The sequence below is a fragment of the Heloderma suspectum genome, chromosome 7, assembly GCF_057233095.1.
Source record: "Heloderma suspectum isolate Gila_16-S chromosome 7, 16-S_ref, whole genome shotgun sequence".
Taxonomy (NCBI): Eukaryota; Metazoa; Chordata; class Lepidosauria; order Squamata; family Helodermatidae; genus Heloderma; species Heloderma suspectum.
The window spans coordinates 106,873,072-106,890,285 of record NC_139464.1 but is presented as its reverse complement, the minus strand read 5'-3'; the positions used below and the strand labels follow the sequence as shown (position 1 = coordinate 106,890,285).

Here is a 17,214-nt window from a genome sequence, read left to right as displayed (position 1 = left end):
AGGAAATTACAGACCAGTTAGCTTAATGTCTATTCCCGATCAACTGGTGGAAAGGGTTATTAAATATAAAATGATTAAGCATATAGAAGGCAGAGTCCTGCTGAAAAAGTATCAACATGACTTCTGCAAAAGTAAGTCATGTCTCACTAACCTTTTAGAATTGAGAGTGTCAGTAAGCATGTGATCAGGAGTGATCCGGTAGCCATTATTTACTTGGACTTTGAAAAGTCTTTTGACAAAATCTCTCACCAAAAACAGTTGAGCAAACTGAGCAACCATGGAATAAGAGGAGAGGACCTCTTATGGATCAGGAACTAGTTAAAGAAAAGAAAGCAAAGAGAAGGAATAAATGGGAAATTCTCACAATGGAAGGATGTAAACAATGGAGATCCCTAATGATTTTTATTGGGACAAGTGCTTTTAAATTTGTTCAGAAATGATCTGGAATTAGGAGTGAGCAGTGAGGTGGCTAAGTTTGCTGATGAATTAAAATTATTTAGGGTGGTTAAAAGATTGCAAAGAGCTCCAAAAATTTCTCTAAACTGGGAGAATGGGCATTAAAATGGCAAATCCAGCTCAATCTATGCAAGTGTAAGGTGATATGTTGGGACAAAAAATCCCAACTTCACGTATATGCTGATGGGATCTGAGATAGCACTGACTGATCAAAACAGAGATCTTGGGAGTTGTGGTGTAGAGCTTGATGAAAGTATCAGCCCAGTATGCAGCTGCTGTGAATTCCATGTTGGGCACAATTAGGAAAGGAATAAAAGAATAAAACTGTCAATATCATACTGCCCTTAAACAAATCTAAGGGTGACTACCCTTGGAATACTGTGTAGGTCACCACACCTCAAAAAGGATATTGAAAAGTTGGAAAAGGGCAATTAAAATAATGATCAAGGGGCTTGAGCAACTCCCCTATGAGGAAAGGTTTCAACATCTGGGACTGTTAAGCTTACAAAAAAGGCAAGTAAGAGAAGACAGGATGGGGATGTATTAAATTATGCATGGTGTGGAGAAAGCAGATAGGAAGGCATTTTTCTCCCTGTCGCATAATACTGGATTCTGGGGTCATCCCATGAAGCTGAATGGTGGGAGATTCAGGACAGACAAAAGGAAGTACTTCTTCACACAGCACATAGTTCAAGTATGGCATTTGCTACCACAAAATGATAGCCATCAACTTGGATAACTTTAAAGGCAGATCAGGCAAATTCAGAGTATAAGGCTATCAATGGCTATAAGTCATGATTGTTATATACTACCTCTAGCATGGGACCAGAACCGCTGGCTCACCAGGCTCCCAAATCTGGCCCACAAAGCCTTCTGGGGTTCCTCCAAGCCCCACCCCCTGGAGGAAATCCCTGCTGTTATCTCTGATCTGATATTAGAGTTAACAATGGGGATTATCTCACACACTGCTCACCCTGGGAATCCCCAGACTGAAGATAATATTGGGTTTGCAGGCGCCAGCCAAGTTGCTTTGTAGGAATGCCAGGTACTGTGCAAAACCTGGGACTCAGCTGGCAGTGGGAGAAGTAGCCAGTTGCTGCTGCACCCAGTGCCAGCCGAGTCCTTTTCTCCATGTATCTCCCAGTACGGAGAAAGGCTAAAATGCCCAGGGGAGGGGCAATGCCATTAGTGAGTGTGGCCGCACCTGATGCCATCCAGCCATGAGGGCTGGTGGGGGGGTAATCTAGCCCCCCACTCAAATACTGTTCTGCATCCCTGACCTCCAGTATCATAGGCAATGTGTCTCTGTATGCCAGTTGCCGGGGAACACAAGGAGTGCTATTGCACTCATATCCTATTTGTGGGCCTGAAATAGGCAGCTGGTTGGTCACTCTGAACAGAATATTGGACTAGATAGGCCTTTGGTCTGATCCAGTATGGCTCTTCCTAGGTTCTTCATAGCCCTCCCAAGAGTAGAAAACACCATCCGTATCAAGAAGGGCACCCTTACATCTAACCACAGTATTATTGTATTCTTTCTAATGGTTGTCTATATGTATTTTTGTTTTGTTGTGAGACATCTTGGGCATTGTTGAGGGCAGATATGTTAGGAGAGTATTATTTTGAAGAAATTTTTAAATGCAACAATACCTGTGCAAATAACAATTTTGAAAAGATAGAGAAAATACAACTATCACCGTAAACTATATCCCAAAACCTAATAGAACGGCTACTGGGCCTAAGATGAAATCTAAAATGTAAATGTTGCATTTTACTAGTTATACACACTAGGATTATAATACTGGATTGGGTAGACCAGGGGTACGGTCCCTCCCCTCCCTTGCTACTTCCAAGTGCTTTCCCCTGCTCACTCACTCTTCCTTTCCTTGAGGGTCAGTGGGAGAGCGAGAGTATAAGGGTTCAGGAAATGTGAATCTGTTGTGTTCTACAGAGTCCTTTGTGGCATCACAGAAGATGTCTTTACCAAGTAAGGCAGCCAGCTGTGTTGGAAACTTTGTGCAACTCTTGCACACCAAAGGTTTTTTTAAAAAGAAGGTACAACATTATTCATCCCAAAGTAAACAGAGAATCATGGAAGTTTGACAGAACTGTAACTTAAAAGGCATTTTTTTAAAAAAGGAAGATAAAAATAGCCCTTGATAGTAGCATTAAGTACTAGGAAATAAAATGTAGGATTAGAGCATGAATCTAATAACATAAACTTGCACAGAAGTTAAGAAAACACAGTAGGTTAAGTTATAGCATTTGCTATTTTATTTGTTTTGATGGTGTACCAGCTGGCTTTAGCAATAGATGTCCCTTGCTACAGTAGCACTAAAGATGTGTGGTTGAAAGCAGTGAGAAAAAACTAAGATGTTTCTATTAGTAAGAACTGGTTACTGAGTCAGGACCTCTCCTCAGGATGTATTAGGATCTATGCTTCCCAGAACATACGGTATCAGTTTCCTTCTCTGAAAAACTTACAAGAACTTGTTTTGACAGCTCAATCTTCTGCATGTGTACTTAGAAGTAAGCCCCATTGGTTTAACTGGGACTTACCCCCAGGTAAGTGTACATAGGATTACAGCCTGAATTAGTTTTAAAACCACATATGTCAGTGCTACCAAGCTAATAGTCAAGCTGATGCAAATATAAACCCCAAGATGAAAACTTCTACTGTAAATCATTTCTGTCTAGAAAATTGTCTAGGGCCAGATATAGATTAACAATAATTATACAATATATTTAAAATGCCAAGCTCTGAGCTGATGCAATGATAATGTTTATGGGAAGGGGGCAAATCACACAAAACCTGTTACGGGCTTAAGTTGACCGGACACTGTAGATTTGTAGATTGTTCAAGCAAACAACAAAAAAGAAGCTGCCTAGTATAACAGTTCCAACTGTATTGTACTTAGATGAGCGCGTGCAAATTCTAAGAATTCCCATTTGAAGCAAAGTGGAGAGTTTGAGTGAGCTGGGAAGGCATACAGGATAGAATGCCAATGGCTAGAAGTATTAGTTGAGGGAGAGCAAGCTGAAGAGATCGAAACTAGTTTCCACCCAAGATCTTAGGACAAGGTGAGTGGGGAGGAAGTCTCAAAGCACTGATTGGCGTGTCTCTTTTCCCAACTCTCCCACAAATAATTTCATGTCGTATAGTGCTTCTAGGACTGTGCCACTTCATAATACGGGTGAAAACTGCATGATTTAGTACTCCATTTCAACAATTCCCTGCACATAAAAAGTAAGGGTATCAGGGAGAAGACAAGGCTCCAACTCCTTTCAGTGCAACTGCTTCCATTAGACAGAGAACATTCAAAATCTCCCCAACATCCATCACTTCCTCACCTGCATTGTGAAGCGGTACAATGCATGGAAGACTGTACTACAGAGGATCATAGAAAGCTGCATTATACTGAGGCAAACCATGGTGTATCAGTATACACAGACTAGCAGTGGTTCTCCAGGGTTTAAGGAAAAGAGTCTTTCCTGGCCCTACCTGAAAATGCCAGGGATTGAAGCTAGGTCCTTTTACAAGCAAATCAAGTGCAAATCAAGAGCTACAGCCCTTCCCCTTATTCTTCCAAGAGTGTAGAAAAGCCTAAATTCTAGTTCATATTGTTTATATATGCCTAAAATTAAAAGGGCAGCATGGCAGGTTATTTTTGTCTTTGTTTACAGAATCTAAATCATGATATTAAGACAGCGAACAGTGTTGCTGAATTATGATATAGCTGACCATTCTACATAACTCCTTTTACAATTTATAAGGCTTGGCACTTCCAGCAGCTGGGGCCATACTTTCCCACAGGTTGGTGAAACAGCATCTATCAAAGAAGCCACCTCAAAAATTATGTGCTAAAACAAAAGATGAAACGCTGCAACACATCCCTTATGCTCAATTGTGCTTTAGTACAAAAAGACTCTGAATTCCATTCAATTAAGGGGCGTTCTAGTAACAGGTATACAGAAGTGCTTAAAAATGCATAGTGATGATTGTATCAGATTTTATACTGTTTCTCTTGAAAATCCCAAGAGCATGTTTCCAGCTGTGCTTTCAGCCTTCCTGGTTGTGAAATAAAGCCTGAAATATGCATGCAGTTATAAGCTAAATGCTAAAAAATCAAATCTGACCAGATTCTTCCAAAGGTCAGGTAGGTCACACTCCAGTTGCCATCCATCCTTGGACTCCTATCTCTTCATGTCTGATGTTCCCTTCATTTTCCAGAGTTCTCAGGTTGCAAAACAAAACTTCGAGAATTACACCCAGTGGTTACAAGTACCCCTGTTCACCAAAGCATTCCAAGCAATATTTTTCTTATGTTTTTAAAACTTTTTCTGACTATGTGTCAGTATCTCTCTATGTAGGGGAACAAGGATGTAGGAGGAGGCAAGGCAGCATATTCTTCCTAGCCTGGATCCACTTGAAGTTAATTGTTACTAAGTTCCAGTGAAAGCAGTAGGACTTATTGAGTCACAACTTGTGCCACTGAGTTTAGTGGGGTTTACTCAAAGCTAACTTAAGCTGGATTGGGTCCCCTAGATTTAGCACAACACTTAAGGCAATCTATTTTCAAACAAATTACAACTGACAATTGTTGGTGTCTGAAGCTTATCACAATTAAAGTATTATGAACAAAGTACGTGTAAATAAGAGATAAGATGGCAGGAGAGGTACATTGCATGTTTGACCACATGAAATACTCATCAAAATTCACCTCAAAGTGAGATTTTGTGGAAATTCAACAGAAAGACTGTCTAACTTAAATGCATCTAAGCATTTGGTTCCATCATAAGAATATTCACTTTTTTTGCAAGACTGAGCATTTAAAAAATTAGCTTAGAGGTTTTGACTTTCTGTTTAGGGACCCAAAAATAAAACCCATTATTGTTATTATGAACCTTTATTAAGTGGCTCACATTTCAATATAAATCACACTAAAAAGATTTCTTTTAAAAAAGCTATTTACACTACAGTGCTGACACATTAAAAAGAAAAAAATTGGTATAAATAAGCTCTATGGAAAAGCCTGGAATTGTCAAAAAGAATTCTGGCTTATCTTACAAAAAATATATGTTAAATGTCAGCTCTATTCTAAAACCTACAACTCATATTTAAAGACTTCTTTATGTTACACCTGCAGTGTTTACAGTGCATCTGGCCCTAAGTGCTTTGATACTTTCACAGTTATGGACAGGCACTGAGGAATGTTACAAAGCTACATAAACTATTTTCTGTAACAGATGTGATGACAAGTAACAAACTTGCCTCACAGTTTAAGCATCTTTACATTATTATGTCATTATGTTTAAAAAGGAATTTAAAAACATATATACAACTTCAACACAAAAACTCATCTTCTTGTTTGCCATGCAGACTTGGATATGCTGAACTGCTTTGTCTTGTATCCTCCAGATTCACATGATGCCCTGGGCACAAGCTGTCCTGAAAGTCTTTGTCATCAGGTTCAAATTCAAAGTCTGTTTCAAACTTAGACCTTGTCAACTGACCATGATCCAGCTTTGCTTTAACATTTTGACATTCCATAGCGTTGGGTACTATCGTCTTTTCAGGAAGATTAACAGTAATTGATTCCTCTTTACTGCGGAGAGATGCAGCAGGTTCATGTTGTGTACGTGAAAATTCCTGTTTTATATATTCAGTTTGCAAGCTACCTAAAAAATTGGTGTCTTCAGAGGCATTTATGTTCGCTGTATGGATTACACTGTCAGTCTGAAGCCCTACAACAGAAGATGTGGGATCTGTTGGTGAGCCTTTTTCATAGATGCTTTGATTTTCTCCCTCTGAGTGGTAAAGCTTGAGCCGAACATGCCAAGCCAAACTGCACACAGCAGAAACTGTCTTGAATTGATGTACAACATTCCTTGGAATAAAATAAATATCGTTATCATACAACTGAATCCTAGCATATCGAATGCCTTCCCTTCGTAATTGGTTAAGTTTTGCATCATCAACCCACTGGACACACTAGAAAGAAAAAGAAAGAAAATTAATAAAGTTTCTAATCATGACAATTCTCGGTCAAAGAACGTCAGTCTATCAAAACAGTTACCTGTGAAAGTGGAGGTTCATGCAGGTCTAGTTGCATTCGTTGAACTACCTCTAAGAAATCTTCTGCATGAAAGCAAATTACATCTTTGGTTATACGAGGTTGTTCAGGCCTGTACATGAAAAACAGAGGTATAATTAAAATTAATTGATTGTTTGTTGCATTCTATATATTTGTAAGCACAAAATAAAACACTGAAAATACACAAAATTATGTTTCAGTTTGTAGGAGTCTCACATGGAGTATTAAGAGTTATTTGTATTCATTTAATGGTTGTAGTAACAGCACAGGCCAGCAGGCAACAACTCTTCAGTTATGACTGCATGAGAAAATGCAGTAGTACAGCTACGCACACCTCCTTGTACAAACCACATATTTCTACTGGTGCCCCAATCCAAAAAGCCTAGTAAGCATAGTAAATAGCAATTAAGATATCCCAGATTTCTACTGTAGTTAAAGAAAAGCTGACAAATCCAACTTGAGCAACTTGAAGAAAAATCTTAAGATTTTCTACACACCATGTTACAATTCGTTACTACTGCAGAGCAACCAAACACAACTGCCAATGCTTAAAACAAAAAATCAATATTCTAGTCATTAAAAGGTAGCGAGAGCAACGGATGTACTAAAGTTTATTAGGGGGGAAATGCACAGCCTGTCAAGACCCAAGCAGCATGTTAATCACAGGGAGTACTGGACGACCGATTCTTCTCTTTCAAGATGGGAATTGAGAACCTGATTCTCTACAGCATCCTAGTGATTCTAACAAAACAGAGCAACTCAGTGAACCAAGATCTGGAGAGCATAAGAGGGAACAACTCTTAAACTGTAAAATAATTACCTTATGTTCACACTACATGTACTCCTTTGAAACAGTCACTGCAGCTCTCCAATACCAGATGTTTTACTACCCCCATTTGATTACTGACCATATGAAACACCAACACTGATCTTTATTTCAAAAGAAGTAGACATTTAATTGGAGCTCACTGTGACTCATTGCTCAAATACATATTTATTTTATCCTTTAAAAACAATCTATAAACAGTCTCAGCATGGGCCTAAATTTAACCACACATACACTCAATACAGTACAAATATTTGAAATCTAGGTTACAGATGTAGCAAAAATGACATAAAGCTATTCAAATATTTACATTTATTTCCAAAGGACCCCTGCTCAGTAAAAGAGCACTCATTATTTCTCCTCTAATGTTTTCAGATTCAATGCTGAGTTGTGCAAAGTGAAAAAAATGCTGACTCAAAAGTAAAGACATTACAAGGAAAGCATGGCTCAGAGTGCTAATGTGTCTTGAACCTATTTTTATACACACCAAATTCCATTTCACATTCTGGCTGTTATGACAATGAAAGTATTTTATTAATTATCAAATTTGGGTCACATGCACAAGCTGTGGATTAGGATATAAGGCTGCTAGATATATGCATGTACAGGATTTCACATTTCAGATACTATTGTGAGGTGTGCCATCTCTTCTCAGTGTGACAGTTACAAGAAACAGTACCTTACGGGTGCCATCCTATGCTTATTTAGACAGAAAAAGTCCTACAACTCCCAGCATTCCCCAGGCAGCATGGCTGGCTGTCTAAACATGCATAGGATTGCACCCTAAACAGCCTTTTGGAAGATTCTTGTAGTGGGGGGTGGGCACAGGAGAGAGGGGCTAGCTAACCCAGCCTTGTAAATAAGCCCACACATTTTTTTACTAGCCTCTTGGGGGCTGGCAGCTGGCTGAGAAGAGAACTACATTTCTGTGCTGGACACTGAGGAGGGGCCTTCCCATCCCTAGCAGCCTGCTTGGTTTCTATGCTGGGTACATCCTCCCATCAGCCCGATAACCCGTCTGCATGGATTCCATGCACTGCCTACATGCAATTCCTGATCACCTATGGCTATCAGGCTAGTGCTTAAACACAAAGCTGGTCTAACCAGTTATATGACTGAATCCTTCATGCACTCCTGAAGCTGCAATGGGCTCTCTTCAAAGGACTCTCTTATTCATGCTCTGAGATACCTAAGGCACACAACCTTCCATCTTCCTAAATGCTGGTTACAGTTTTAAATCTACCTGTACATCTACTCACTTTCACACACTATAGATTCTCCCTATCATATATGTCTCACCACTCCATAAGCTTGTTGTTTATGCTATTTTAACCATCTTTTCGGCTATCGTGAGCATTTTAATGGAAAGATGGGGTATAAATATTTTAAAATAAATAATCTCTTGTAAACAGGCTCCCTCATACAACTATGGTAAGGCAATAATAAAGATCACTCATGCATAGATCCTTCTCATTGTCTTTTCCTGCTCCGTTTGAGTAGTGTACACAGGAAAGATTTTGGCAATGCCCTTTTCGCTCTGTGCCTCAGAAAGGGAACAAGACCTACAAATCAGTGTCTTCCTCCTCAATTTATAATTAAACATAATTTTCATGACAGTTACAATTAATATGATGCCTGGATTATGAACTTGGCTTGAAAAGGAAAACTACTAAATTGCATTCAGGAGAAAGTCTTTTAATGCAAGATTTCTCTATGTCATTTATCCATAAATTTTCACATATTATGATTAAAATGCTGGATCTATTTAGGGAAAACCATTCAGAACTATAGCATGCTGATGGCACAGAATATTTGCATAATATGCATATTAAGTATTCCCCATTAAGTATTCGAAATTCTGGAAAGGAAGCCTACCAGATTCCAACGATGCTATTTGGTACACTAAAACACTTCTTTTGAGATAAGCATCGTTTTAATTAAGTACTCTTAACCTGTGTGTGTGGTGTTGTGTGGTTTGACACACCCAGTATGGTACTGCTTGCAAAATCTGGGGTATCATGCTTCATTTTCTCACACATGCCTAATTAAGTAGCAACTCATTTCACATACACCACAGGATTGTCTCATAATTTTACCCAGTGCTTTAATCCAGCTCCTGCAAATTAGTCTAAACTACAAATTGCAGTGTTTGGGTTCCTTGTCTCAGAAGCTACAGTTTAAAGTTTATATCCTGTTTATAGAGCAACATCATGAATCTCTAATTCGCTGAGTTCTTGTTTAAGCCACCATACTTTATAACACTCCACTCTCCTCTAGTATTTCACAGCTATGAAACATGAAAAGGAAAAAGGCTGGATTTACTTTAAATACAGCCTGGTCACAGCTGCTGCCCTTCCCACAGAGTTCAACCCAGTTACTGGCAGGTAGACAAATGCTCACAGCTGTCACAATGTCTTAACATTTCATTTCATTTGCATTTTCCAAATTTTTTTATTGAACTCTGTACAACTCAGTGAAGTGAGAAACAGCAAGTTACCCAGCTTGATAAGTGGAAATAATCTTCCTAAACAGATTTTAAAAATAAATTAGTCCAGAGCTTAACATGGAAGGAGCCATACTTCAGGTTAGAAAGCCTTCCTGTTTCCACTCTGCTCAACAGGATTAAAACTGACTGTTCCCCTAGATCACTATCACACCGCTTCCTACCCCCTGTGCTAACACAGCTTTGACAAGTGATGCATTGGACCCAGAATCCAGAATTTTCTCTGCCCACAGATTCACAGAAGCAAGGTAGGAGTAAGAATATAATAGCAGCCAGCAATTTCTATTCACACAGCTATTCACACATAATGAGATAATGTTGTCTTTAAAGAAGTTATTTCAGGGAAACAGCATATTCCACATACACTGTGTATTCTTTTTAGACATGTACTAATATTATACTCTACTACCAAATACCTTTGGATGATGGGCACAAAATTATTTTTTCTCCCCCTCAGCCCCAAACAAGAAACAATATAGCAAAAAGTGCATATCCAAATTTTCAGGTAAGTGACAGATCCTGAAGTTCTAAAATCAAACATCACATTGATTTTTCTAGATAAACTTGTGAAGAGTAATAGCACCTACTAAAGTCTTTAGCAAAATCTTGAAATATCCTGCCAGTTAAAGATACATGCCCTCTTTCAATACTTTTCTGAATATGATGTGGTTCTCATGCTTACTTAAAGCAGCTTAGTACAAAAATTCCATACATAACTCATACATTATTGCTACATCAAGATAAATGCATGAATAGAACTTATTTTTAGGGATTCAGACTCCCTATATTAGGATCAGCAACTTGCACCAACACTAGGACAAATCTTGAAGAGTATCACATGGTCTCTCCAGTTTGCCTACCAAGAGACAAGAATGATGTACAGAAAGAATACTAGTGGGAGTCTGTCCCACCAGTCTCCAATTCATGCAGGTATCTTTCTGATATTTACTATGAATAAACTGGCAAATACATACCACTCTCCACAATGCACTGCCTTTAACACTCCTACAGCAGCTGTAGTCTGTCGTTCAAACCCTTGTCCTATATGATCTGCATGGGCTCGTGTCCTGTCTTCAAAAAGCATTTCACGAGGCTCACTAGTACGAGGTAGGTACTGCAGGTTTTTTATTTCATTGGTAGTTCTGTGAAAGGGAGGGGGAATACCAAGAACACATTTGTCAAATTTATCTTTAAAATATTATTTCTTTTATATGCAATTTCATTCACAAGCAATTTATTTATTTGTTACATTTCTATACTGCCCAATATCCAAAACTCTCTGCACAGTTCACAAAATAAAAAAGGCTTTCATTATACAGATGAAAAACTAATGCTTTCCAGTATGAGAGGTGCAAGTTTGGAATTTTTATGCAGTGAAAAAAAGCAGGTCATTGCACATTCACATTTCTCCGTTCAATGTTTCTGGTTTACATTTCTTCGAATAATGGCTATTTGATGTTTACATTTCTGTCCTGCAGAGATAAGTCAGAAAAACAAAAAACAGCCATTCCAAAAAGAATCACCACATGATTTAGACTTCAGCTTATAGTTAAATAATAGACTATATATAAATTACAACCTAACTATAACTCTAAGTATTAGCTTTATAAACTAGTTCTCTACCACACTGTCAGTATATTGATACAACTATCCCCATCTTTAAAGACTGAATAAAGACGGTAAGAAGCCTTTATACAAGCATCTCTCATATCAAACTCAGCAAATGGATGATACCTTATATATGAACCTAAAGCACAGAAACCATAGATTTGCCCTAAAGATTGTCATAGCATGTTCACAGAAATAACAAGCTGCATTCTCTGAGACTTCCCTGCTGCACTGTCATGAAATATTCATGAATATTCCAACTGTGCAGACACTAAACTACAACAGAACAAGGGATAGAAGGAGCTATAAACTGTTGATACAAAAACACTGTAGAGAAGCAAGGCAGCAACTCTAATGAGCTGGTGATTGAGGCTGAGAAAAGGTAGAAGAAAGGATTAGACTATCAATCATTTCAGATTCCTTTTAGGCATACACTCCTTCCTTAGAACAGATCACCTCCTCCCCCTTATTCTGCAGAGAAGGCTGAAGTGGAACATATGCTTTGCTCTCATCTTCTACAGGGTATAGCTAAGCTCCACCACCTAGTTATAAAGCAAATCTGTCTTTCATAGAGCAGTGTACTACATTTAGATGGGGTACAGGTAGTACTTTAAATGAAATACTGATATACGTGATTTTACAGAAAGGGCTATTTTCATAGTTTACCCTTTCTGAATCTGAAACTTCTTAAATTCTTCATACCTCTTGCACTCAAAAACATTTTCTCTTTCATACAAAACCTTTAACATTCCATGTGAACCTGTCCATCCTTTAAGACAAGGGGGCTTTCTCAGTGAGGGCACGCCATATGTGGAACTCCCTGCCTCATGGGATTATGTCAACTTCCTCTTTATCTGTGTTCTGCAAACAATGGGACATTTGTCTTTAAACAAATTATTCGACTGTGCTGTTTAATTTTCCCGACAGCTAGTTTGGGGTTTGTGTGTTGTTCTCTGCTGTTGCTTGTAGCTTGTTGCAAATGTGTTTTGATTATTGGTTATTGCTTTTATGCTTTTTATATTTTATATGTTGCTTTGAGCAACTCATTTTTTGGAGGGGAAAAGCAGGGTTTATATTCTTTTAAAAATAGATAAATATTACTCATCTGCTTTCTGCTGCACACAAAAAATAACTACCCCCGCTTGCACCTTGGACATCTTTTCTGTTTACAGTCTTTCCTACTCCCTCTACTCACATATACATCCTAAGAAAGAGAAATGTGGGTTCTCTGTTACTTTGAAAAGGTGATAGCAGCCACTGACAGTGAACTAGTTGCCACCCCACCTCTCTGCAAGCACGTACTCCCTCTCTCTTTTTTTGTATTTGCAATTTATTTGTAGGCTGCCCTGAGAATATGATTGGAGGGCAGTATATAAAATATTTATAATAATAATAAATGGGAAGAAGTGCTGCTTCTTGCTTTCACAAGTGCCTAATGTGCATCGCTTCAGATATTATTAATACTGGCTGAATCAGAAACACTCCAATCCAGTCAGTAATTTCACTGTAAGAACCAAACACACAGAAATGTGCTCCAATGAGCCTGATACTGAACATCTATTCAAAACAAACCTCATCAAATGAAGACCTTAAAAACAAAGGATGTGTCTTGATCCTTTAGAAAGGACGAAGAGGCATTTCTAAGGGGAGTAGGGAAAAGCAAAAGGAGGATTAGGACAAAAACCTTAATGTGGTACCTTAAGGCCCACCTTCTTCCACATGAACCTACCTGAGGATTAAGATCAAGATCAGAAGCTCTTCTTTAAAGTCCATCTGTATTTGAAGGCAAGGTAGATGGTGACTGGGGACAGGGCCTTTTTGATTGTGGTGCCCAAACTGTTGCAATCTATCCCAAGCGAGGCTTGGAGTTACATACCTTTTTTGGTTCCAGGTGAAGATTTATTTTTATTTACCCAGGTTGTTTATTTGTTTATGATGAGAATCTTGGCTGTTATACTGGTTTAAACTTTTTAAAATGTTGTTTATTGATTTTGCTGTTTTATTTATTACATTTCTATACCACCCACCAGAGCTTCAGCTGATAGACAGTGTAGAAATGTAATAAATAAATTGTTGTAATTGTTGTTGTAACTGGAGCTGCTCTGGATGTTTTCAGACTAAAAGAGTAGGGAATCAAATAATTGAAGTAAGTATTTAATGAAGCCAGATGTTTCAACATACCTTTTTCTTTTGAAAGGTGACTTTGGCATGTCTGCCACAGGGATCATCTGTTCTCCTGGACGTACCCACATGATGGGGCCATCATCACTATCTTTTCGACTCTCTAGTTTCAGACTAGAAAGTGTCCCCCATGGCAAAGTACACTACGAAAAAATAGTTATTTTTTAAACACCACCACTTTAGATATGTTAGTTATTTCAAGAAATGAAAAGTCTTCCTGTTAGAATTTCAAAACAGCGTGTATTCGACTCTAAAATAGGGATGAGCAATTTCATCAGATCGTAGAGGGCCACAATGTAACTTCTACATTATTAACATTTTCAAAACAAATTCACGGGTACCTCAAAGATGCCTATTTCTACAAGTGACACGCTGAAATCTAGCACACCGCACTTAAGCCTAAGAATTTCAATGCTTCCACTATTCCTTGAAAATGTGCACTGGGTTGCAATTTTAATCTGAAATTAATGGCCTCAAACATGAAGAACGTGAACTGGCCCTTGAAATATGAATGTAGATTACAAGCTGCAGGAATACATTTACTTGTCTCCTTGTTCCTGGTCATTTACCAGTTTCTGGCCATCTACTCAGATTTTGGTATTAATGTCTACAACCATGTATGATTTTACTTGAAATGAAAACCAACACTTCTTCCCTGTTCACTTTCCTTCTTACTTTTAAGAAAGGTGAGTCTTCCAGCATATCAAGGAACTCTGGAAAGTAGTCCCCCACTTCCTCATCCACTGCTCCAACCAAGCTGATTTGTCTCATTGGGCCAGCTCTGTATGTACCATGGGAATATGTTCTTTTTACCTGAAAGCAAGCCATATTAAAGTACACAAGTGTGAGTTACTTTATACTAAGAATAATTTACAAAACAATTTACACTTACAGAAATATGCTATTTTTTCTGAAACACAGACAATACTTGGTAATTACATTACATTCTTCACAGTACTCTACACATGGAAAATCTGAAATTATAACCAGATGGTTTATGGCAAGTGTAATACTAGTTTGCCGCTTCAATGCATACTTAAATAAGAGGACATACTCAATGTAAAGAAGTACACAAATACATCAGAAGATGAAAGTTAAGCAAAAGTGGCATGTATGAAAAGGTGGCTACACAGAAAACTGTAAAAATAACACCTTGTGTGTATAAAATCGTTGTATTTTAACAATAATGCGACTAAACTGAAAGAGAGAATGGAAAAATATTTGACCTTCAATTCTCTCTTCAGGTACATATGTAACAGAAGCAGAGGGATCGACTAAGTATTTCATGTTATGAGGCACAATTATTCACAAAAAGACAAGAGCTACTATTCATACCACATAATACTTTGTCTTATTTGAAATGATAATCTGCTTAATATCTCCTAGAATATTAATAAGTTTGATTACAAGACTAGAGAGGGCTGGAGCTAGTGAGTAAGAAAAATTGATTAATATAAACTAAAAGTTCATCATATTCCTGTTTGGAACAAAAGGCAGTAAATGCAATTTTGCAAACTCTATGTTAAGTCAAAGTCGCAGATTTTTCCAGGTGGTGTACTGAACAATGAGATCAAGTTGTTACAATATTGAGAAAGAAACTGAACATAATACAAGGATATTGAATCAACATGAGTAGGCATATCAATCTATTAAATGGTTCTCTCAATTTACCAGGATATACACTCACATTTCCTGCTCTACCCGATGTACACCCTAGGATTTTTACATACTTCCCTTCCTATCTACCGAAAAAAAATTACAGCTGAGACAGCAGCACTCATCTTTAAATTTACCTGTGATCAGGGATGGCACTGTATTCAAGCGTATAAATACTACCCGATGCTTCTGTATTGTTTGTTTTAAATGAGTCAGCAAATTCCTAGACACCTGAATTTTTTAACAGCCTTAGGGCCAGGTTTATAAGTATGTCTCCCTTCGTTTTTCCCCCCTTTGCTTATCTCATCTCCAGCTTTACTACATGTACGCATACCCCACAACTATCTATTCTGTTCCAAACAGACAAAAATGTAGTGACTGTCTAAATGTCATCAGAACAATACACTTCTCTCAAATTCATATAACTGTTGAGTGTATGTAAACAGGTTTCTTCCACACAAACTCCTACAGCCAGCTTTAGCTTGCTAATCCACCAATTAAATCTTGCAGCCCTATATTTGCCCATATATATTTAAACAAACATGATTTAGGTAGATGAATCTATTTGAAAATGTTTAGCTGAAGTTGGTTAACAATTTGAAGTGTGTTAGGGATTACAGTCTACAACTAGTTATGGCAAATCATATATCTATAGTGAAATAAAAACACAGTATTGACATGTAAGCAATAACCATTTAGACTAGAAAAGGCATTTCTAGCCATCCAAGCACTCCTGAGCATTGGCTGGGGCTCATGGGAATTGAAATCAAAAACATCTGGAGGGCACCAAGTTGGGGAAGGCTGTTTTATAACAGCAGGTCTTAATATTTTCTCAAAAAGAATACATATTGTGGGAATGCAGACATAGGTAACAAACTATGCTTTTTCTTCAAGCAAATGCCACTTTTATACATGTACGCACAGTTACATAAACAAACTCCTTAAAAGCATGCAGCAGGGCCCTAAACACATTCAACAGCAGCGATGATAAAACATTTGTCCCAAGTCATATAAGAAACACCAAGCGACTCATCCAATTCATGTGGAGAGTTATCATGTAAGCAGTACATCTGCACAGGCCTCTGATTGCTCAAAATATAGAATCATAGAATAGTAGGGTTGGAAGGGGCCTACAAGGCCATCAAGTCCAACCCCCTGCTCAATGCAGGAATCCAAGTCAGAGCATCCCTGACAGATGGATGTCCAGCCTCGTCTTGAAGGCCTCCAGTGTGGGAGAGCCCACCACCTCCCTACGTCATTGGTTCCATTGTCGTATTGCTCTCACAGTCAGGAAGGTTTTCCTGATGTTCAGCCGGAATCTGGCTTCCTGTAACTTGAGCTCATGATTCCGTGTCCTGCATTCTGGGATGTTCGAGAAGAGATCCTGGCCTTCTTCTCTGTGACAACCTTTCAAGTACTTGAAGAGCGTTATCATATCTCCCCTCAGTCTTCTCTTCTCAAAGCTAAACATGCCCAGTTCTTTCAGTCTCTCTTCATAGGGCTTTGTTTCCAGTCCCCTGATCATCTTTGTAACCCTCCTCTGAACCTTCTCCAGTTTGTCTGTATCCTTCTTAAAATGTGGTGCCCAGAACTGGACACAGTACTCCAGATGAGGCCTAACCAGTGATGAGTAAAGGGGAACTAGTACTTCCCAGGATTTGAAAACTATGCTTCTATTAATGCAGCCTAAAGGAGCATTTACCTTTTTTGCAGCCACATCACATTGTTGGCTCAATATGAATGTGCCAACTTGCATTGTAAGTATGTTTATGGGTGATGGGGCATGTATGGAGTGGTTACAGGCAAGAACCTAACCTCTGACCCCATTTCATCTGGTTACTCTACATTATATGAAAAAGAAAAACAATTCCAGCTGTATTCCATCTCCA

The 17,214-nt window shown here is 38.4% G+C and overlaps 1 protein-coding gene across 2 annotated transcripts in view; it reads right to left on the bottom strand.

Moving 5' to 3' along the window:
• Positions 1-2,709: 2,709 nt before the first annotated feature.
• RSBN1L (round spermatid basic protein 1 like) overlaps positions 2,710-17,214 on the bottom strand; it is a 49,814-nt gene continuing 35,309 nt past the window's right edge. For both annotated transcript variants that reach the window (XM_084811522.1, XM_084811523.1), the window contains 5 exons: positions 14,345-14,482; positions 13,670-13,812; positions 10,855-11,022; positions 6,534-6,642; positions 2,710-6,448 (listed from right to left, as the gene is read on the bottom strand). In XM_084811522.1, the coding sequence (XP_084667648.1) occupies positions 5,801-6,448; positions 6,534-6,642; positions 10,855-11,022; positions 13,670-13,812; positions 14,345-14,482 (1,206 nt within the window). In that variant the 3' untranslated portion in view covers positions 2,710-5,800. The remainder of the gene's footprint in view (positions 6,449-6,533; positions 6,643-10,854; positions 11,023-13,669; positions 13,813-14,344; positions 14,483-17,214) is intronic.